We start from the raw sequence: 23441 nt of genomic DNA, 5'->3' as shown, positions 1-23441 counted from the left end.
GAAATATGAAAGCTAGAGAAAGTTAAGCAAAAAGATGCTGACTACAATCAAAAAATGGGTTGATATCAGCATATTTCATCATATAACGCAGAAGGCAGATGCTCATATTATTTGAAAAAAATTGACAACATTGTATGAGATAAAAATAGGTATGAATATAGTTATCCATGTTAAAAAGCTTACAACTTTATAGTACAGGGATAGACGATCGATTACAGAACACTTGACTGATTTTTAAGATATATTTACTCAGATGACTACCATGGAGCTTAAGATAGATGATGAAATCAAGGTGTTATTTTTTTGGGTTCATTGCCAAATAGCTTAAATACTCTAGTTGTGACTGTTCGTAATTTAGCTCCTAATTACAATGTGACATTGGAGATGGTAAATGATAGTATGCTTAATGAAAAAGCAAAGCGAAAAGATATAGACCTCGGGAATCAAACTTTGGTCACAGAGAACAGGGATAAAAATATCGACAGAGGTCAGAACTCAAAAGATCGTAATAAGTCTAAACATAGATCCAAGTTCAGAGATAAAATGAAATGTTTCTGTTATGGTAAGACAAGTCATATAAATCAACATTGTAAAATCTTGAAGTAAGAGTGAAAAGATGAGAAAGATAAGAGTTCATATGATGGTAATATTGTAACAGTGAATTCAAATAATGATTCAGTTACTTTAATTTGTACACATGGTGATTGTAATCATATTGGTGATCTCGACATTAAGTGGATAGTTGACACAGTAGTGGCATATCATTGTGTTTCTAAAAGAGAATTATTTACAACTTACAAAGTAGGAGACTTTGGTGGCACCAAGATGGGAAACAAGAGTATATTACAGATTGTTGGAATTGGTGATATTGTTATACAAACTAGTATAAGCTGCATGTTGACTTTAAGGAATGTCAAACACATTTTAGATATAAGAATGAACTTGTTTGCTATTAATGTCATTGATAAGAAGGGATATAAGAGTCAACAAAAGAATGGACAGTAGAAACTTCTCAAAGAATCTATGGTATTGTAAGGAAAAATTATGCTACACAATGTATAAGACATAAAGCAATTGAATGATAACCAAGTCAATGCCATTAAGGATGATGCTTCAACAAACTTGTGACATAAGAGACTAGCAAACATGAGTGAGAAAGGGTTACAGGTTTTGACAAGACAATCTTTCATTCCCTTGACCAAAGGTATGTCTCTCGATTCATGTGATTATTATTTGTTTGATAAGCATCGTAGAGATTTTTTTCGTAAGAGTTCTTAGATAAAAAAATAAATTGAAATTAATTTATTCTGACGTATGTGGTCCTATTAAGGTTGAGTCATTAGGTGGTAACAGGTATTTTATTACTTTTATTGATGATGCTTCACGTAAGACTTATGTGTATATGTTAAAAAACAAAAGCCAGGTATTGCATCATTTTTAGAATTTTCATGTTATAGTGAAAAAGATGATAGGGTTACCCTTAAAATGTATTCAAACTGATAATGGTGGGGAATACACATCCAAAGACTTTGAAGAGTATTGTTTAAAGCATGAGATTAAGCATGAGATGACAAAACCTAGAACACCACAGCATAATGGTGTAGTTGAAAGGATGAACCGCACCATTGTGAAAAAAGTCAAATGTATGTTGAGGATGGTAAAATTATCAAAACCATTCTGGAGTGAAACAGTTAACACAACTTGTTATTTGCTTAACAGATTACCATCAGTTTCTTTAGGCTTTAACATTCTAAAAAGAGTGTGGATAAGGAAAGATGCTTTATACTCTCATTTGAAAGTTTTCGGGTGTCAAGCATCCATGCATGTGCCAAAAAAGTAAAGGTCAAAGCTTGACAGTAAAGCCACACAGTTGTGTTTATAGGATATGGTGATAAGGAATTTGGCTACAGGATATGGGATCCAGTGAAAAAAAATACAGTTAGAAGTAGAGATGTAGTTTTTCATGAAAAAAAAATCATAGCAAACCTTGAAAAAAATAAGAAGACTATACGGGTTATTGTTGAGTGTGATGTTTCAACACCGATAGGGGTTTCACAGAAAAGAGTCACAAATGGTGGAAATATGTAAGAAACAGAACTTAAAGATATAAATGAGCTAACCACAGTTAGTGATGAACCAGATACAATCAATTTTGAGTAGAAAGAGTAATTCTCTCTACCTGAGAATATTGAACAGAAAGAGCTACCTTCGGTATCAGGTGATGTATAGTCTCAGTCTAGAAGATCTACTAGAGAGCACAGGTCATCTATCAGGTATTCAAGTTCAGATTTTATTTTAGTTACGAGTAAGAAGGAGCCAGAGAGCTTCGAAGATGTACAGGCTACTCCGGATAGAGAGCACTGGTTAAAAGTAATGAAAAAAGAGATTGAGTCATTGTAAAAAAATGGTACTTATGATTTTATTAAACTTTCAAAAGAAAAAAGGCTGTTGAAAAATAAATAGGTGTTCGAGTTGAAAAATAATGGTGACAAATTAGTAAGGTACAAAGCTTGATTGGTGGTGAAAGGTTTTTCTCATAAATTAGACATCGATTTTGATGAGATCTTCTCTTCAGTTATGAAAATGAGTTCCATTCGACTGGTACTAGGAATAGCAGCTAGTTTGAATCTTGAGCTTGAGCAACTTAATGTCAAGACTACATTCTTGCATGGTGACTTACAAGAGGACATTTATATGAATCAACCTAAGGGTTTTGAAGTAAAAGAGAAAAAACACTTAGTTTGCAAACTGAAAAAAAGCTTATATAGCTTAAAACAAGCTCCACGATAATAGTACAATAAGTTTGATTATTTTATGGTGAGTCACAACTATAAAAGAATGACAGCGAATCCTTATGTGTATGTCAAAAAATTTTCTGATGGTAACTTCATTATTCTCTTATTATATGTTGATGATATATTGATTATGGGACAAGATGTTGGTATAATTTACAGATTAAAAAAATAATTGTCTAAGTTTTTTGACATGAAGGATTTATGTCTAGCAAAGTAGATTCTTGATATGGACATTATCTAGGATAGGAGAGCTAGAAAGTTATGGTTATCACAGGAAAAATATGTTGAATGAGTACTTAGTAGATTTAACATGCAACATGCTAAATCAGTTAACAGTCAACTTGCAAACCATTTTCATCTAAATAAGAAATCTTGTCCGGTGTCTAAGAAAAAGCAATTAGCTATGTCTAGTATTCCTTATTTTTCTACAGTCAATTTTTTAATGTATTTTATGGTTTGTACACAGCTTGAGATTGCTCATACAATTGGTGTAGTGAGCAGATTTCTTTCTAATATGAAAAGTAGTTAAATGAATTTTCAGATATTTAAGGGGCACCTAAAAAATGTGCTTAAGTTATAGAATCTCACAACCAGTTCTAGAAGGGTTTATTGACGCTAACATGACAAGTGATCTAGATAGTAGAAAATCTACTTCAAGGTATTTGTTCACTTTTGCAGGAGGAGTTGTGTCTTAACAATCTAAATTACAGAAATATATTGCTTTGTCAACTACAGGGGCTTAAATATATTGCAGCAACAGAAGCAAATAAATAAATACTTTAGATGAAACGTTTTCTTCTTGAATTGGGGTTAAATCAAAAAAAGTATGTGATATTTTATGATAACCAGAGTGCTTTATATTTGAGTAAGAATACCATTTACCATGCTAGAATGAAGCACATTAATGTTAGATATCATTGGTTACGTTTGGTGATTGAGAAACAGCAGATGCTGTTGAAAAAAATCTATACTGATGAGAATGTAATAGATATGTTGACTAAGACACTTTTTAGGAAGAAGCTTAAGCTCTGTAGTAACTTGATCGGAATGAGTTTTATGGCTAAGATAAGTTTCAAATGAAACTGCTATGATAATGAATCTCCTCCTAATGGGGTTGGAGAGGGAGATTGTTGGGAAAATGGGGTCCAACCCCATATAATTGATTTTGGACCAAGCAAAGGCCATAAGCCTTGGTTTTTCCTTTTACATAGAGCTTTAGCTACTTAATAAAAAGAGGTGGAGTTGTTTTAAGGTGGTATTGAAAACCAAGAAGAGAAAAAAGAAAAGCTAAGAAAAATAAAGAGAAAAAAAAAGGGAGAGTTGGTTAAACGGAAGTCGATTCGTGGTTCGATTGAGCTGAAACTTTGTTAGCAGGTTTATAATTTAGAGTTTTATACTTTGAATGGTGAAGATTAGGTTTAAAGCTCTCTATGAACAAATTCAGTGTGTATTTGTTGAGTCACCTATTTGATGAGATTTCTTCAATTATCTCTCTAGTTATTGATTAGTTTTAGTTTTAGCTAAAAAAGAACTTTGTATATCAATTATTTGATAGTGAAGATTTTTCTGGTGGTCAATTATTTTTTTCTTTATACTAAAGGGTTTTTCACATAAATCTTAATGTGCTTTATTTTTTCTGCATTATTGATTGTTAATTATTGTGTATTACTATGAGTTTATTGCGTTATATTATTTATGCATTATTGTGTTTGTTGTATCCGGCTCAATAGATGTAGGATCTTTTTACCATCGGACTTGGCTGGATACTGTGGGCTTCCCATATTGTTAAGTGCTCTCTTTTTTCTTGTTCCTGCTGCTAGTTAACACTGCACATAAATTATAAATTCATTTCTTTCCTTTTTAAGTTGCACCCGTATGATAGGACTTGATTTTTGTTACAGCTGAATGTTATCGGGCAATTGCAGGGGTTTGTTGGTTCTGGTCTGTATGCCTACTACAAGCTTGTGGGAAAATGAGTGACCAGGCTAAGAAATAAGTAACGTCTAATTCGAGTTTATTGATTGCTACTGCCTTATTTTTGTTCCCTTGTCTGATATGATTTTCGATCCGTTGGAGGAAAGATACCCTTCTAAAGAAAGGAGATTTATGCACAGTGAGAAGTTGCTGATCTAAAAACTTCCAGAAAATTGAGGCCCACTTGCAATTAGAACCAATGTAGTTTATGATTCTCTGCTCATCTCACCTTGTCTTTACTCTTCCTTTTTCCCTTCCTCTACATGGGTTCATAGGAGTAGTAAGTGAAATTTTGTAAAATTGAAGAGTTTGGATAAGTAGGGACCATTTTTCTTTTCTTTTGTTTACAAAATTTTGAACTAAGTTCCAAGTTTTAGACTGTGTTGTTCTTAATTCTCAACATGCTGTCACATCTTGTAAAAATTTTGGATACAAATACTGTTAATCATTTTGATTTGGTAAAAAAGCTACGTTGATTTTAGACAAAAGTACTCATCAGATTCATTTCATACTATCCTAACTGCATCAACCATTAAAATTTCAAATGTTTGAGGCTGAATTTTTGTATTTTTGTATCCCAACCCTATTTTGCATTTCTTTCAAATTCAATGAGCTGAATCTTCAGGCCTCATAACGGTGCTTCTTTATTGGAATTGTGTAAGCGCAGCTTGAACCCTCAAAATCCCTGATGTATCCAACTATAAAGAAAAAGAACTCATATTTCTTTATTGGTTCCAATGAAAAAAGTCCTCCTGGACCCATTACCCAGATACAAAGCCCACTTTCCCACATTCGCAATTGCAAGTGTGAAAGTGAAACCACTCATTGTTTGTACGGTTTCTTCCCCTGAAGTCCACCACAGCCTCATCAATGTGTGTGGCGAAGAACGAGATAGCCTTCTGCAAAATTTCACTCTCCATCTCCACCCAAAAAAATCCCTTCTTTCAATCTGAACACACCATCGCACATTTCCAATCAAGTACTTATCACCTCCCTTCTTTTTATCCAACCGGAAACAACCACACCAAAAGCCATGGCCAGCATGATCATGGCCTCCTCAAAACCTATTATCCCCATCACATCTTCCCTCTCTTCCAAACCCAAACTCCAACAAATCCCACAACTTTCCCTCCCAAAAATCCCCACTCCAAAATTCTTGAAACCCCAACAAATCCTATCACTCTCTTCCTCCACTCTCAAATCCATATCCCTCTTAACAGTCACCTCTTTATCCTTTGCCCCACCTTCTCTTGCTGAAGAAATAGAAAAAGCTGCTCTTTTTGACTTCAACTTAACTCTTCCAATTATGATGGTTCAATTCTTGCTTCTCATGTTTGCTCTTGACAAGATCTACTTTACCCCACTTGGGAAATTCATGGATGAGAGAGATGCTGCCATAAAAGAGAAACTTGCCAGTTTTAAGGACACCTCTGAGGAAGTGAAGCAGCTTGAAGAGCAAGCTGCAGCTATCATGAAAGCTGCAAGAGCTGAAATTTCAGCTGCTTTGAACAAGATGAAGAAAGAGACCCAGTTGGAATTGGAGCAGAAACTGGATGAAGGAAGGAAGAAAGTTGAGGCTGAATTGCAGGAGGCTTTGGCTAATTTGGATAAACAAAAGGAAGAGACTATCAAGGCAGTTGATTCCCAGGTTGATGCTCTCAGTCAGGAGATTGTCAAGAAGGTGCTTCCTCTCTAAATCATCTGTTTTATTCCCATTTTCTATTTGGTTTATGATTTTGAGCGACGTCAATCATCGATGTATGTAATCATAAAATTGAATTGTAAAACAAGGGACAACTTTTTGTACTTATTGGACCCTTGCTCGTTCTTTTTGTTTCTTTTCTTTCATTTATGAGTTTCATAATTTTGCATTCTTTTACAAGACAACTTATCTGCCAAAGTGGATTAGGTGTAAAAGCATCAGTTTCTCAAGTTCCGAACTTTTGTAAGATGATAGAAGGTTAGAAGCTTAAAAAACCGAGATGGGTCTATGTCCATAGGCTTGCTTTATATTCTCATGTACCTAGTTTTTCTAGTGTTAACCTTTTGATCAGTAGTTTAAATTTATCTATCGATCCATGAATTAATGCCCGTCCAGTTCAGTCCACGTAAGTCAACAAGGACAATGTTGAGGTCTTAACTAGTTTGAGTGTTTCATCTAGGAACCTTAGAATGCTTTAAATATCACAATCAACAGCCTTTGGAGCAAGCGAAATTGGTTTCTTTAAAGGGTCACTGGGTCACTGGGTCACGATACCAGTGATGCCAAGAAAATTCAACGTTAGCCATTGACAAGCAGAAGTGTAGGACCAGGGGTGCGAAATCAGCCAATGAATCAGGACTAATCCTATTCTCTGCCACCTCTTCAATTCGATGAAAATGACTGGAACAACTCATAAGGTTTGTAGTATTTGATTTCTAATTATCACCCAAACCACGACAAATACAACTCGGATGCCCCAAAAAAATGCAGGTTCGCCTCGCCAAGTGCCGATCGCCGGCAGTTGTTTTACCTTTTAACTCCTTAACTTTATAGCTTTTTGTTCAAGCAAAGGCCAAGTAGTGGGACGAAGGTGTTTGTTAATAACCAACAGTAATAGAAACTTGAAAGCCATTTGCTATGCTATGAAAAATGGGGCAAGTGAAATTGGCTTTTCATGCAAAAGTTTCACGCCAGACGTTTCGAGACAAGCTGTCCTGTCTTCTAACGTAAACACCAGTTGAAGATCAAAAAAGAGAACCAAAATAATTCGTTTTTGCCTTTTGGCATTGACTAATTAAGGGGAAGCAGCAAAAAGAAATTTGCGAGAAACCAATCATCTGTTTTCTCGATCCTCATTTGGTGACTGATTCTTCGTTTAAAAGTAACCTTTTTATTTGGACAAGAAGAATTTTAATGTTGTACCACTTTACAAACCATAACAATAAATTTGGGTAAATTTATGTGACCAAATCTATCCCATTGTGATCATGTTCCTAACTTCCAGATTCTACCCTTTTCGACATACATTTTTTCTTTTTTTGAAAAGCTTAATGATTACATTAAGAAGTGAAAGCATTACAAGCATTGGTAACAATATTAGTAATAATAGGACATTCTTCAAACAATTACATAGTTGATATATGCTGCAGGGCATGTCTGGCCAAAGAATGTGCTGCTTCATTTGCATCTCGTTTCACATGGACTGCCTGTGAGGACTAGAAAGTTGCCCGTCATTCAAGCATCTTCCATTAGGTTTCCAACAACAGAGAGGTCATCTGTAGATGATTTGAGACAATAAATTATCTCCACTGCATTTCTTTCTAACAGGATAGAATAGAAGCCCATTTCCTTTGCAACTTCTACAGCACTACCTTTGTCATCCCTTGGCACAACGCCAATACCGCCCATGTTCTCTTCGACATTTATTGCTCCATCAAAATTAGTTGTGACAACACCTATGGGTGGTGCTTGCCACCTATCTTCCATTTCAGTTTTGTTGTTCAGAGATATATCTTGAGCTTTTTTAAATTCTTCCAGATAATTAGTAGCAAACTGTGCAGTAGCCTCCGGATTCCTCTGTTCTCCAGCTCTAACCACCAAGTTTCTGCTATGCCACACTGCCACCACCAATCCAAGCTCAAAATTCTCTTTATCAACTTCCTATGCCACTACAGATAACCACCCCTTATCCGCACCATAATCCATGTTTACCCATGCTCTGTCTATTGTGATATGACTCCAGGTTTCCCTCACATGAGCACAATCTCTAACTACATGCATTACCGTTTCTTCATAGTTTCCACCTGAGACATACTAGTTATACATCTATATGCCTCTTTCTCAAATTGCTGAAAACAGGCAGCAAACCATGATTCAACCTCCATCCGAAGATCTTAATCTTGTTTGGAAGGTTTGTCTGCCAAAACTTCCTATGCCACTACAGATAACCACCCCTTATCCGCACCATAATCCATGTTTACCCATGCTCTGTCTATTGTGATATGACTCCAGGTTTTCCTCACATGAACACAATCTCTAACTGCCTGCATTACCGTTTCTTCATAGTTTCCACCTAAGACATACTGGTTGTACATCTATATTCCTCTTCCTCAAGTTGCTGAAAACAGGCAGCACACCATGATTCAACCTCCATCCAAAGATCTTAATATTGTTTGGAAGGTTTGTCTGCCAAAACTTGTTCCGGAGCCTTGTGTTAATGTGTTCCCTCAGATTGTATGCCATGTGAATTAGAGGCAAGCAAATAGTAAGCCCTCCTAACTGTATATACACCATGCTTCTCAAAATTCCAAATTAATTGATCCTGGTGCTGAAACCTGCTTAATCAACCCAGCATTCCAACTTCTCGTTTCGGGATCTATGAGTTTAGCTACAGTTGCATTTCCAGTTAGCAGGCCATGGTTACCGCCAGGGCTTGCCAATGCATTTTTCGGCAGCCACTTGTCATTTCATATTCGGATTCGTTTACCATCTCCCACCCTCCACCTAACTCCTGAAATCAGAACATCCCTGACCAGCCATATGCTTCTCCATGTGAAGGTTTGAACCAAGCGTGGCTTCCATAAAGGTGGAATTTGGGAAATATTTGGCACTTAAAACTTTGTACAGCAAAGAGTGAGTATTCTTGACCAATCTCATCCTAGTGTACCCAGAAAAGCTCTGTTTGAAATCATATAAATTTCTAAAGCCCATTCCCCCAGCTTTTTTTGCTTAAATACATTTTATTTCAGTTTATCCAATGCACTCCTCTTCATTTTTAGAGCTCCACCAATAGTCACTAATTAAACTATTGATTTCATAGCATAAACTCTTAGGAAAAAAGGAAGCAATTCATAAGATAGGATGGTATGGACTGGACTAACGACTTAATAAAAACTTCTTTACCACCTCGAGATAGAAGCCGTTTAGTTCAATGTTTGATTTTCATCTGAATCCGATTTTTATATCTCTAAAAGCCCTTTTTTTTATTCTCCCGACCATGGTAACTTTAACTATCACCTTGGTAGGTTTAACACATGAGAAGTTAATCAATCGCGTCATCATTTAGAAAATCAAATTAAGCAAGTAACACATTCACAAATTTACTATCTCTTCTAATTATTTTTTGTTCTTCAACTCTGTCTCCCTAGTATATCTTGTTGATTTAAATACCAGATCATGCCTTGCAGTACTATCTTTATACGCTAATAACTTAAACATAAAAATACTCAGAGATTCATTTTGTTTCACAAATCAGCATAAATTATTATTCACATTTATAGAGTTATATTTTATTATTTAAAGAAACAAAAACAATAGAAACAAAAAAAGAAGTATATTAATTATGAAAGCGATTAATGATTTTATTAATTTCTACTTATTCGTTTAAATTATATTGCAGTAAAACTATTGGGCTAAATACTTAATTGGCCCACTGTGGGACCACTCTGATGAATGTTTTAGATTCCAAAGTAACAGTTTCTTCTTCGACTTCTGTGTTTCTCTTTCCAACGCTCTTCACTTTCCTTCCATTTTTCACACTTATTATTTGTCAGTTTTCAGCTTCAAATATCTAAAAAAAAATCCTCACTGTTTTCAATTATTTTTTTTTCTTTTCATCTTAATTCGTCGATATTTCAAAACCCTCCTCCTTTAACTGTTCTCTTTATAGTGCAGTTTAGCTTCAGCCGATCGAACTTGGTCTTAGTTAAGGTAAGTTCTCGTACCATAAAACTTGTCTCTCTAAATATGGTTAGGTGTCATGTTTATGATCTTCCCCATCTCCTTCTTTGGTCTTTTTTGGGTTCTCTTAGGAAAAGAATTCGACTTGTTCCACTAGACTCCTCGTGTAAAGAGAAAACAAGAATGAATATACAGGAAGAACAAAAAAAAAGTTTGATCAGATTATAGCTCTTTAACTTTTCTGATTCTTTTGCTGCAAGACAGATTTTTGACTAATAATTGAAAAAAGCTTGTTTTAATTTTCTATTGTGGATTATCATAAACAAGACTCGTTAAACATATTAGTTATTTGTATAATCCTATCTGATGCTTTGGGAATTCATGATTTCGTTGGGTATTTTGTAACGATGTCTTTTTTTTTTTTTTTTTGGGTGGGGGGGTGTTGAAGGAATGGCTGGGAAAGTTGTCAACGCTCTGTCCGCCAGTTTCTGTGAGTATGAATTTCTGGAAGCTGATGATGACCAACTTAGAACCGTGGTTGCAGCTTCAAATCAGATAATTCCATGGATTGACCCTTCAATTTTGAAACTTAGGCATAGAATTGGAAGGGGACCTTTTGGCGATGTTTGGTTAGCAACGTGTTGTCGTTCGACTAATGATTATGATCAGTACTATGAAGTAGCCATCAAGATGTTGCATCCAATTAAGCAAGATGACATGAGGTCTTTGTTGGATAAGTTTGATGATTTATATTCTAAGTGCCAAGGTGTGAATAATATTTGTTCTCTTCATGGAATTTCTATTATAAGTGGAAAGGTGCGTATTGCAGCTAATATAGATGAATTTGGTTCACTAGATGACTACTGCTTATCTTTCTAAGAAATTAATTTTGTTTTTTTTTTTTTTTTTACTTCAGATATGTATTATTATGAAATTTTATGAGGGATCAGTTGGGGATAAAATTTCTCGCCTTAAGGGGGGAAAGCTACCATGGCCTTGTGTTTTAAGGTGATGTACTCAATAAATGGAAATTTGTGTCTTTTTTATTTTTCTTGTTAATACCTATGTTAGGATAGAGTAGTTAATTTTACTTTTATTGCATCTAATGTTTGCAGGTATGGGATCAATTTGGCGCAGGGAATTTTGGGGTTGCACTCAAAAGGGATCTTGATTCTTAACCTTAAACCTTTTAACTTTCTTCTTAATGAAACTGACAAAGCAGTTCTAGGGGATATTGGTATTCCGTATTTACTCCTGGGAATTAGGTTGCCCAGCTCAGGTATGGCACACAGGCTTGGAACGCCCAATTACATGGCTCCAGAACAGTGGCAACCAGAAATAAGAGGTCCAATATCATTTGAGACTGATTCATGGGGATTTGCATGCAGTATTGTGGAAATGCTCACTGGCATTGTTCCTTGGCATGGGAAATCAGCTGATGAAATTTATGACCTGGTTGTCAGGAAACAGGAGAAACCACTTGTTCCAAGTTGCCTTCCTCTTCCAGTCAAGAAAGTTCTTCTTGGCTGCTTCGAGTATGACTTCAGAAGTCGTCCTTTAATGAAAGACATATTACATGTCTTTAACAGGTAGGTTTTTTCTATGTATATATTCAATTTTGTAGCTTAAGACAGAAATAAGATCCCTTCTCTGTATATCCACTGTTTCCACTCCCTCTTTATCCTGATGTATAAAGTGCTGAACAATTATGTAATATGCAGCTAAATAGTTGTGCAATTTGTTAAAGCAACCCATTTAAAAACAATTTTAAATGACAATGTTGAGTGTTCTTATACTTATTTCCTGTTAACCTGCTTAGTATCTTTGGCTAATCGCAACCACATTTTCAGCTCAGAGACTGGAGGTGAAGATGATGGTGGTTGGACAGGCCTTGGGACTACAACAGAATCGGACAAAAAAAGTAACATCACTGGCTACACAGAGTGGTTTCTTTCAAAGGATTGTTTGCAAATGGGTGACATAGTGCGGTCCAGAAAGCCACCTAACTCATGCAAACCTGAAAATATGGATGTCCCAGAAGGAACTGTGGTGGGTTTAGAACGTAGCACAGATCGAGATGGTTTTGTATTGGTGAGGGTTCATGGCTTTCATGATCCATTAAGAGTTCATGCTTCAACAATAGAGAGGGTCACTCATGGCTTAGCAGCTGGGGACTGGGTACGTTTGAAGGAGGAAGACAAAAGGCACTCACCAGTAGGTATTCTTCATTCCATTGACCATGATGGAAATGTTGCTGTCGGCTTTATAGGGTTGGAAACTCTTTGGAAGGGAAGTTCCTCAGAGTTTCAGATGGCGGAATCTTACTGTGTTGGTCAGTTTGTTAGGCTGAAATCTAACGTGCTTAGCCCTCGCTTTGATTGGCCTCATAAAAGAGGAGGTATGTGGGCTACTGGGAAAATTTGCTGGATCCTGCCAAATGGATGCCTTGTTGTCAAGTTCCCAGGCAGATTAAGTATTGGAGAGGAATTTGGCAAATTTTTGGCTGATCCAGCTGAAGTGGAAATTGTTTCCTTTAATAATTGTCCAGGGGTGGTGAAAAAGTTTCAACATCTTGAGGATTTTCACTGGGTTGTGAGGCCACTTATAGTTGCATTGGGTCTATTTACGGCAATGAAGGTTGGAATTTTTGTTGGAAAGAGATTTGGGAGGTCAAAAGTGAAGCGACATAGCACTGTAATTCATAATGATGTCCAACGTATCGATGGCCAGACTGCAGGCAACCCTGCATGGCTTCCACCACCTGTGGCAAATATTCTTTTCAGGGAAGGTGCTGCTCGGTAGTTCATACACTAGGAGGCATACCATGTTTGATTGCAGTAGGCAATTGTTTCTACCGTAAATGGTTATCGACTTTGATTCTAAACTTCTAAATTATCTACATCTTATACGCTAAGGTGTATATATTTTAGCACATTGTCTCTTTGCTCTGCAGATATCCCAGCTGATCTGAATCTTATGATGATTATGGTCTGTATCTTCTTTGTAGAAACGTCTGGGTGAAGGGCATTATCCAATTGCTTTTGGCTTTCCATCTATCAGAACATTGTTTGACCTTTAATTGATTTGTATATTGCGGCTTGGACGCCCTACTTAAAGAATAAAATAGAGATCAAAGTGACTACAAACGGTTGCATTTCCATTGTGGTCTATGATAAAGGGAGCGCAAATATCGTTAATGTGCAAAAGAATGCTCAGGAAGAGATGCCATGTTGAGGGTTCGCTTAGAAGACACTCATAAAGCAACATTATTTTAGTTTCACTCGGGAAACAAGAAAGAGTATATAGAATTTACATACTCACGAGCGATGAGAACATGATTAATGGCAGAACAAGTGGGTAACTAACCTAAAACCCAAAATTTTAGATAAACACTCAGGCTGCTTCCTAATCCAGCCCTATAACTAAAAGCCGAGAAATATCAGCTATCAATATACACAAGCCAACTCAATCACGAGCTTAACTTTGCAGATTTGCACCAACAATTCGGGCATCTTTCACCGGCTGCTGTGTTAAAGCTGAAAGCCTGGCTACTCCCGTTTGTGTCAGTGAAACATTCATTGTTCTGAATCAGAACTACTTTGAAGGAAGATAATGGTATCAGAATCAGCCCCAACACTCGTGCAAGTTTTTCTTTCAAGAGTTCCCAACTCATTTCAGCAGAGCGCTAGTGGCAGCTTCAACTTCCAGTTGAGCTGCCTCAAGTTAAAACTTCTCAATAGCCAATTCACCAATGTTTTTCTCCCCCGTTGTCTCGGACAGAGAAACAAAGTAGAAAAAAAATGGCTGTGTTGCAAATATCATTTCATTTCATCCTACCAATATCGGCATGCAAGAGGAGTTAGACCGAAAAACCTTTTGATACAATATAGTCTTATTTGATAGCAATTTGCACTCGTAAAATCTAACTACTAAACACTTTTGATGAGAAGCAAAATATCGTTTTTAATAATGATTTTTTGCTGCAAATATTATCTAAAAGATTTGCTCTTAATTTGAGAAGGAAAAGAATTGAATAGGTTCTAATACGTTCAAGTCTTTCAAAGTGTCTTGGTTGATGAAGGCTGGGAGTAGGGATGATTGAAGAAGGCTGATCGGGAGTCGAGACTCGAGAGAGACGAAAATTTTTCTCAACAAGGCTAGGAAAGTAAGGCCTTGTAAACAGTAGGGATCGCAGGAAAGGTGGCTTCTATTGTCGGGACCGGATGAGATCAAGAAAGACTCTGAAAGAGTGTGAGAGAAAGGAGGCGCCGTTGGCTTTTGATTGGGAGAGAGACTAAGGCTTCGTCTGGATTCAATCTTACGTTCGCTGGAAGTGTGATTCCAACCAAATTTTGTGTCTACCGATCCTTGAAATCCAAACAGATATTTGGTGCGGTTTGGTTGATGATGATTGACCATCCCATTTAAAAAGGTTTAGGGACTAATCGTACAGTAACTTTATATTTTTATTTTTTTTATTTTCACTCTTAAAATTTTAAATAAAAAATTTATTTATTATTCATTAATTTTAAAAAAAATTAAATAAGAAAAGAAAAACTATATTGCAGAGACATTTTTTCTTTACAGCTTGAATGGGAAAAAACAAACAAACGAACAAACAAAGCAAAAAAGGAAAGCAGTTGTTCACTGAACTAAAATACTGCAATGAATGATCGGCACAAATCAACTCACACTGACACTGACAATGCATTTGGACGTCTACAACACGATTGGCACAAATTTACGTGCAAAACGCACTCCCACTGGGGTTGAGTTAGAGGTTTTTAGGTTAGGTTACTTTGATATATAATTAAAGATAAAATTATAATTTTTAATTAAAAATAATAAAAATATTTGATTTTAAATCGAGTATTAAAACATTTAAATTGAACTCCTGAGCTATTAAAATTAAATAATTATTTAATCGAATTCAAATTTTATCTTAATAAATATGAATAATTTACACCCTTATTTACTGTTGTAAATATTGTTAATAGCAACCATATTAACTTTTTATTGTTGATAATAAATCTTAGCTTGACCAATTTCTCCAAATTGATATTTAATTTTATTGTAGTTCGGTGGATCGTGCATGATATCAACTTCTTGATGTGAAATTTTACCGGACATTGACAGTGGGTTGGGTTGCTTGTGTGTACACGTATGTTTTACCCATGCGTATTCTTTATTAATATTTTTTTCTGCTTTCAGACGTTGAACCTGTCTCCATGCTGATTTGCTGAGAAAGATGATGCCTGAGCAACAGCTTTGCTGTTTATATCTCTCCTATTTGTTGGGCAAAGGAATGCCACTCACAAGGCTCATTTTGTATGATTCTTTTTCTTTGAGATTTGAGTTATCCTTTTTCCTGGGCTTGAAATTATGTTTCCATCCACAAGTTGTCAAAGTAAAACACAAAAAAAAAAAAAAAAAAAAAAAAAAGCATCAGATGCAGAAATGCTGTTTCTCCATATTGATAAGGTTCCATTAACCATGATTCATTTCCATTTTCCAATCCTCATGATACAGGTGAGAGACAGAAACTCTTAAAATAAAACTGCACGATAGTCTTAAGTCTTGACCCCCTCCAAAACTCCAAAATCTTACATATGGACTGATGAATTATCAACTTTACAGTCGTGACCGACCAAGCCACAGAATGAATACTCAAATCGTCTTTATACACAACATGAATTTAGCTGTTAGTGCTTGAAAAATGTAATTGAAACTATCATCTTTCTTCTACCAAGTTATCATATGCAAAAACAAGATCAAACCCAGCCGCATGGAATACAGTAAACACATCTAACTCTGCTGCTTTTGCTTTCATTTTTTCTCCTTGTTATTCAAGTGACTAAAATATAGAATACCACTGTGTCATAACATGGCATCTTCTCTACATTACCGTGTACGCATAACCACAAAATTCACAAGTACAATTGTTGAGATCATGCAATTAAAGCAGCGTGTGATAGTTTACAAGGAACTGTAATGGAGACTGCAGGTTCTGCCTTATCATCCTCTATAAGATAGAAGAATTACAATATACAAACGCCATTTCATCTTTCTGAAGAGTTGTTTAATTCCTTGTCATTATTCTTTGACATGATATCACATTTGAGCCTATGCCGTAGGTAAGAATTCACCTGCTTTCTTAATTTAGCATTGTTGGTGAAGATGTCTGCCATGATCTTCCTTAACTCATCATCCATTCTAGTATCATAGTGGTCATGTATGCCATCGATATACCCAGTGGCTTTGCTATCTTCCTTGTCTAATAGTTGCGCCTAATTCAATTTGTGCAGCAAAAAATTAATTAGTGCAAAAGTTATGGAAGACCAAACAATAAAAAAATGCAAAATAAAATTAAAAAATTAACAAAAAGAAGGGGGGTGGGATGGCAAGAAGGGGAAGAGAGGTAGAGGGAACAAAAGAGGGGAATCCATTTATGGATTTTACTTATAATGGTGAGAATGCCTTTCATTTAACAGTATTTAATTTCGGTACAAAAAAAGGGACAAAACTAACTTTTATTTACCATCTAAATATTTCCCCAACCTGAATATAACTGAGAATTTAAAGATCAACTCAAGGGACAAGAGTCTAACAATGTTGAAAATAGCCAAAAAGCAAGGTACCTCTGCAAGTAGGAGAGTGATTTTATCATCAGATGTAGTCAACAAATCCAATGCATCTTCAACTAAAGAAGTATCTTTGATTAAATTTTCATCATCTGAAGACAAATTCACATTGCATTCGAGAAGTCGATGATGAAGAAGCTGGCATTCATTTAGCAGCTTTTCTCTAGCAGTTCTCACATGCTTTCTGATTTGTCTTTCCTGTTCTCGTTGTACCTGCGAAGTCCAAGGATTACATCTAGTAGCAAGAAACTTAAAGCAATGATTTGCTTTGAATACACCCAATATCTCTAGAATCATTAAAGATGTAAAATTTCAATAGATATTAAGGTTTTTTTTTTTTTCTTTTTTTTTTTTTTGTTGAATGTATAAAGAAGAAACTTAACATATAACAAATGCTTTAGTACAGACAGTTACCTCAGCTTCAGATTTTTCAGACAGTGATTGAGCAACCACCTGCTTCAGTTCTTTTTGGGATTTCCTGAGAGACTTGATCTCTTTAACAAGAACTTTAATATCTGCTTTTGATTTTGCCTCTAGCTCTTCATATTGCTTTGATATTTTGTTCAACTGCTCCTTAGTAGCATTTAACTCTTGCAGCATTGTATCTTTCTCCTCAGCAGAAGACTGGTTGCTTCTCTCTGTTATTTGCCTCTCATTCTGTCTCAAGTTTTATTGTTCATTAGTGAATAGTAAAACATTCAAAGTATATTTTATTTCAAGGAGCAGAAATTGCCTCAAAATCATATGTTGCTATAGAGAACCCGGCAAAGATTTGCAATGCTTGTCCAAGGGAAAGCAATGATGGTTAATTCTTCAAAAAAATTTCTCAATTAACCCTCGAACTCAACTTCAACAATCAGTGTCTATAATGTTACTATCTGAAGATTAGTTTTGGCTTTATCTTGTGGGGCGAGGTTGGAGTTGGATTTTTATCCAAAGAAGATATAAAACAACTAGAAACATAGAATCACCAGTTTTAAATAATGCCTCTCCATGCATCATTTATCAGGCCAAGTTCATCGTTTACCTTAATTGACAAAAATATCTGTACAAAGCATCAATTTCATGCATGTGCACATGTGGGGTGGTTAAAATGAAGAATAAAAAGGTGTTTAAACGCATTACCTGTTCAGGATTCAACTTCAACTCCAATTCCAATGATTTACGCCTAAGTTCTTCCATTTCCCACTGCATTTGTGTAAACCTTTCTCTTTCAATCAGGATAGCTTGCTGCAGGTTTTCTTTACTTTTCTGTTTGGTGCTTTCAAGTTCCACTTCCAAATCCTTAACCTGAGCATCTCCAAGTTGTTAATTCAACCTCAAAATTGCTAATATTTTACTAAGAATAAAGCTCAGTCACCCTCTACTGGAATATAAAGCACCATAAGACAAAAACCATTAGAAAATCGACTCAAATGTTATAAAGGTTTCTCGTCAAAATTTGTAGGAATGGACACAGTTCTGCACATACTTGACCCCAGAGAGAGAAATATAGAAAATGCAATACTGATACATACAGAAAACCAAAAGCTAACCATACAAAATTCATGTTTTCCACACAATTAATTTGAATGTAGATCAAACAAAGTTCATTACTGAAAGAATAGGGAAACCAATACAGTGAAATATCACAAGTCAGCTTTACAACTATGAACTATCTCTGCAAATAGCCCCTGAATACTGAAAAAAATCTCAAACATATTGGTAATTTGTGGCAAAAAAAAAAAAAAAAAACTATTTATATTATGATAACTTTCAAAATTTATCTCAGAAAGCACATCAAGATGCTTCCACACACACCTTTGTCATTAGATAATCTTTCACTGCTATTTCTTGATTTAATCTTGCAAAAAGATCCTCCATGTCAGTTTTTGCAGTGACTAGTCTCCGCTGCATGGTCAAAAGAATCCTGTTCATCTTATGATGCTGATCCAATGGAAGGACTATTTGTGCATCAACAGAGAACTGAGAATCCGAGTTTCCAAGAGTTCCCATGGTATTTAATACTTCGGCAGTTCCAGGAAGATCAAGAGGGCCATCAACAGATGAATTTGGAATCATAGAGCTGGACATGTCACTACCTCTCAATGAACTTGCATCACTTCCAACACTTTCAGTCGATAGCTTTCGAGCATGAACAGTCATCTTAGCTGGCTCTGGCTCAGAAAAGAGTTCCAATCCATTACCTGCAAGAAATGAAGCTATAGACCCATTTCCATTACAAGTATCTCTTCCCAAATTATTATTGATGTTTCTCGGGTGTGTTTTATGCCTAGGAAAATCTTCTAGCTGCTCCAAAATTGTCTGTCCCATAAATAGTCCCTCATCAATGTTGGACATACCATACTTGACCAGTTTTTCTATTGAACCTGTAAAATCTTCATCCAATGTCAGATCTCCCAAACCAATTTCAGAGCTGTCATCTCTCACTAACCTAGGTGTCCCAAGCTCAGATGCCTCATAAGCAGTATCACTACCATAATCTGATGTGACTGATGAACTACCAGCAAGATGAGATATGCTTGAACTGGGAGGAATGTTATTTGATGAAATTGTGCTATTTCCAGCAACATTCATTTCTGATGAGTGTTCATTTACATCTTGGAATGCTGAAAGAATAATACAAAATGTTAAAACTCCAAGTTAATGATAAAACTCATCTTGATTATGGATATATATCTTCAATTAGACATCCAATATCACTTAGATTCTATTAGACAACCACTTTTACAGGTAAATTGTTGAAGCTTCTTAAAGTCCTGTTAATGAAGTAGAATTGCACATACAAGACCTCGCAGCAGCTTCTAGTTCCAGAAAGGATGCCACTGAAACACTTCTTGACAAATCAATGTCAGATAACAGCTTTGTCATCAACTCCTCCAATGAACACCTTCTCTGCAACAAAATTAAGCCTTTTGAGGGCATAGTTACCCAGATAATAAAGATGACAAACAACGACAGGTTTAATTTGGAACATTCCATTTTTTTTTCTTTCTTTGTTTTTACCCAAACAAACCAATTTGCATCACACAAACAATTCATTGCTACTGTCGCAGCTTCATAAACCAGCGGCTATAGCTGTCTAAATAGAACCTAAGAAAGAACTTTCACATTTAAAATTAAAAAATTTTTGTTCAAGAACAAATATTTGTTGAATAAAAACTCTAATTGAATACTATGTTTGTATGTCAATACGAAACTATAGGTAACATATGGATTCAAAACTTGAGAGATTAATAATGCTAGTTTGAGTTAACTTATCCAGTGGCAAGTTATATAGAAAAATATTCGCATGCTTGACCAATATAGGCTGCCACAAAGTGATGTCACAATTTGGGAAAACTAGTTGTAGGACAAAATAATGCTGAACAAATGCCCATAAAAAACTAAGTTTTCTGGCACAAAGACCTGAGAGAAAGGATGAACGGTTGTTAGCAAATACAAGGGAAAAACATAGCTAGTGCTAATCATTAAAGAAGAAAAAATGAGAATTGAAATAGAGTTATGCCACATTTTCCAGATGATAAAGAGAAGGATGACACTACAGCAGTTCTATTAAAAGCATAAAAGAAAAAGAAAAATAAACAAAGTGAAAAACTTATTGGCTACCTCTTCCAACAGAGCCCTGCTTTTCATTCGCAACAGCCCCTTGGGTGGAGCAGGGGGAAGACTTTTCTTGGGAAATGCCCTTTTTAGCTGTAGACGTGAATCAATAACAATATAAGAGGTCCCTAAATCAGACGTATTTGAAAATTTTAATAAGAATGTCTGTCATTTGTTCCCATAGTTATGCTCAAGCAATTATGTCATAAGAATCAGCTGCAGTTTCCTAACATACACTCTGTTTACTAATATTGGTGCAACATAAAAACAATGTCAGGACTTACTTCAGTAAATAGCTTCAAAAAATCATTAAATCTTCTCAATACTCCACGAGTAGTTGTAACACCCTCTGCTGATTGTACCCCAACCTGTACCCTGTAAAACTGCCCCCTAAGAATGTTAACAAAGAACCATGGCAAATATGTTAGTGTCACTGCAGTGTTAAAATATCTACATGATTGATGATTATGACAGAATGCCAATATGTCCAAAAATTGAATGAAATCCAGGGTGTTAAATTTCCACCTATAGACTTTCAGCCCATTTAGATATTGAAAGTTTTCTGAACTGTAATACACAATCCACAACCAAAGTATTACAAAATTAAGACTAAAAGTGTGAGGCTGAAATTTGTATCATGAAAGAGAATTCAACATATCAATAAGTCACAAACTACAAGACAGAACGAGATAAAATCTATCATAGGCATAGATACAGGTGATTACCACTACAGGATCTGAATCTCTTGATTTTGGAAGGACAACCCAAGAAGGTATTGTAACACAGTAACTCCATCCTGTTCGAGAATCATGCGGCCAAACAGTTTCCCTCCCATTCTGCATATACATATACAATGACTACGTGCTAGAACCAAGACTCAGATCATAAACAAAGGAAAATAAAATTCTTTTCCATGCTAAAAAAAGCCAAAAATTGTATTTAAAATGTAAACCTGTTTCAAGATTAAATTATAACTCAGTCATTATTTTGAGATGATGTCTCAGATTGAGTTCTTGGATCATCATAAAAGGGCAAACCCCGGTGCACAAGGCTCCCCACTTTGTGAGGGTTGTGGGAGGGTCCATAGTTGTTGGATCATCATGCTTAATTAAAACTACTAATAAAATTTCCGCCCAAAAAAATGTATAATATAAATGCTTAAAAACCAGCTCATCAGGTCTCCTATTGGCAAAGAAATTTGTAGATATGGGAAGCAAAATAACCTAATATTCTAAACTTTACTTAGATTAATATCTCTAAAAGCCGGACAAAAATATATAAATGTAAAAGCAATAAATGCAATGTCTTTTTCAGTTAAGATTAAGATAACTAGCTATCCAGGTTACTGAAACAATCTAAAAATCAAGTCCAATCTCATCATTGCCAAATTGATCGTCTTTTTATTCTCGATCCACCACAAACTCACTTCAAACACTAATTATTGCTTAAAATCATAGACTAAACTCTTCAATCACCAAAATTGAGTGCTAATTGAGATTCCAAACTGATTTCAAATAAAAACCAGAAAGAAGGAGAGAGAGAGAGAGAGATGAGGGAAAGCTGACCCATTTACGAGGGGAAGGACTCCAATCCATCCCGAGAGGCAGTGGCGAAGTTCCATCGTGCCTGTGCTTCGGTGGACTCCGTCTCTGCATCATGTTTATTTTTTTATTCGTTATAAAATAACGCCGATCTCTCTCTTTGAATCGAAATTGAACATTAAATCAAGGCTCCGTCTTGAATGTCGAGAAGGGAAGAGCCTTAGGGTTTATGCGATCGGATCGGGGGAGAAACTGGATAGCTGGAGAAAACGGTCAACAGGTGTTGGACGTAGGAATTTCAATTATCAGAGACTCTGACCTTTGCACTGTTATATTATTAATCATAATACTTCAGAACTAAGAAAAGAAAAGACGGCGCATATTAAGAAAGAGAAAATGGGCGAAGTGGGCTAGATTGAGCCGCGAGCGTAGCGTGTCACCTGAACCTGCTGTTGTTTCGATGATTTCTGTCTCTTTTTTTTGGGTCTTCTCTCAGGTCGTCGATGCCAAAAACAGTTCCATTGCATGATCTCTTTCTTTCCCTTTTTTTTTTTTTTTTTTTTCTGCTTTATTTATTATTGGTTTTATTTGGGTTTTGTTTTTCGGGGTCACATTGGTTCTATTTTTTTTAGTACTAAGAGAGAACGGTCTTTACCTAAACCTCTTGTGCAGCCCTTGCATTGAGCTTCACGGTAAACAACGGAAAAAGACAGATCGCTGCTTTTGCTGGCTATTTAGGCTTTGAGTTCCAAATTGTGGTCTTTTATTATTCATGGACCTTTAAATATGGGCCTCATTTGATTCAACTTTTAACTTCTCTTGGACCAGAATGTGGATTTCTATCAAGTCAGTTCTTGTGGATCTAGAATAAAACTGCCTTTCAGTTCAAAAAGCAGGTTGCACAATTGGGCTTTCAGTTTTGGAATGCTCCTTTTCTTTTTTAAAGGATTTTTTTTTTTTTTGTCGTGGATGCACTATAAATCATCCCGACTTTTTATATTACTTTCATAATATACTGGTAAATTTTAGAATTATAAATTATCAATATGAATTATCATTAGTTTGTATATTATTATTATTATTATATTAATGTTCTTTCCTTTTATTTAAAAAACAAAAACAACCCCTTGAAAATGAGTCAATTTGTGTAATATTTGGAATTTCTCCCTATTTGGGTGTCTGTTAAAATGAAAAATGTTGGTTCAGGTGAATATTCTGTACTTTT

At 35.6% G+C, this 23441-nt stretch overlaps 4 protein-coding genes across 13 annotated transcripts; 2 read left to right on the top strand and 2 right to left on the bottom strand.

The window, feature by feature from the left end:
• Positions 1-5576: 5576 nt before the first annotated feature.
• LOC111304072 (ATP synthase subunit b', chloroplastic-like) lies at positions 5577-6614 on the top strand. Its single transcript, XM_022900591.2, has one exon. The coding sequence runs from the start codon at positions 5803-5805 to the stop codon at positions 6463-6465; it is 663 nt and encodes a 220-aa protein (XP_022756326.2). The 5' UTR covers positions 5577-5802; the 3' UTR covers positions 6466-6614.
• Positions 6615-7986: 1372 nt separating this feature from the next.
• On the bottom strand, positions 7987-8994 carry LOC111302515 (uncharacterized). The gene is made up of 2 exons (XM_089742421.1): positions 8836-8994; positions 7987-8412 (listed from the first exon to the last, which is right to left on the bottom strand). The coding sequence occupies exons 1-2, from the start codon at positions 8992-8994 to the stop codon at positions 7987-7989; spliced, it is 585 nt and encodes a 194-aa protein (XP_089598547.1).
• A 1243-nt stretch (positions 8995-10237) lies between these two features.
• On the top strand, positions 10238-13577 carry LOC111302875 (protein KINASE OF THE OUTER CHLOROPLAST MEMBRANE 1-like). The gene is made up of 5 exons (XM_022898750.2): positions 10238-10461; positions 10880-11247; positions 11348-11439; positions 11547-12020; positions 12282-13577. The coding sequence occupies exons 2-5, from the start codon at positions 10882-10884 to the stop codon at positions 13231-13233; spliced, it is 1884 nt and encodes a 627-aa protein (XP_022754485.2). The 5' UTR covers positions 10238-10461; positions 10880-10881; the 3' UTR covers positions 13234-13577.
• A 2650-nt stretch (positions 13578-16227) lies between these two features.
• Positions 16228-22917, bottom strand: LOC111302873 (Phox (PX) domain-containing protein). 10 transcript variants are annotated; one of them, XM_022898742.2, is made up of 11 exons: positions 22657-22917; positions 22241-22542; positions 21401-21511; positions 20960-21058; positions 20682-20768; positions 19859-19967; positions 18873-19681; positions 18198-18362; positions 17487-17729; positions 17070-17285; positions 16228-16718 (listed from the first exon to the last, which is right to left on the bottom strand). In XM_022898742.2, exons 2-11 carry the CDS (start codon positions 22331-22333, stop codon positions 16491-16493), a joined length of 2160 nt encoding a protein of 719 aa, XP_022754477.2. In that variant the 5' UTR covers positions 22334-22542; positions 22657-22917; the 3' UTR covers positions 16228-16490. The 10 variants fall into 10 exon arrangements, with proteins under 10 accessions (XP_022754477.2, XP_022754478.2, XP_022754482.2 ...); XM_022898743.2 differs by having other exon boundaries at positions 22241-22476; XM_022898747.2 differs by having other exon boundaries at positions 20960-21065; positions 22657-22798.
• Between the last annotated feature and the right edge of the window lie 524 nt (positions 22918-23441).

The sequence above is a fragment of the Durio zibethinus genome, chromosome 13, assembly GCF_047325235.1.
Source record: "Durio zibethinus cultivar Kanyao isolate XHJ-2024 chromosome 13, ASM4732523v1, whole genome shotgun sequence".
NCBI lineage: Eukaryota > Viridiplantae > Streptophyta > Magnoliopsida > Malvales > Malvaceae > Durio > Durio zibethinus.
Note: the sequence above shows the minus strand (reverse complement) of the source record. Positions and strands in the feature narration are given on the sequence as shown.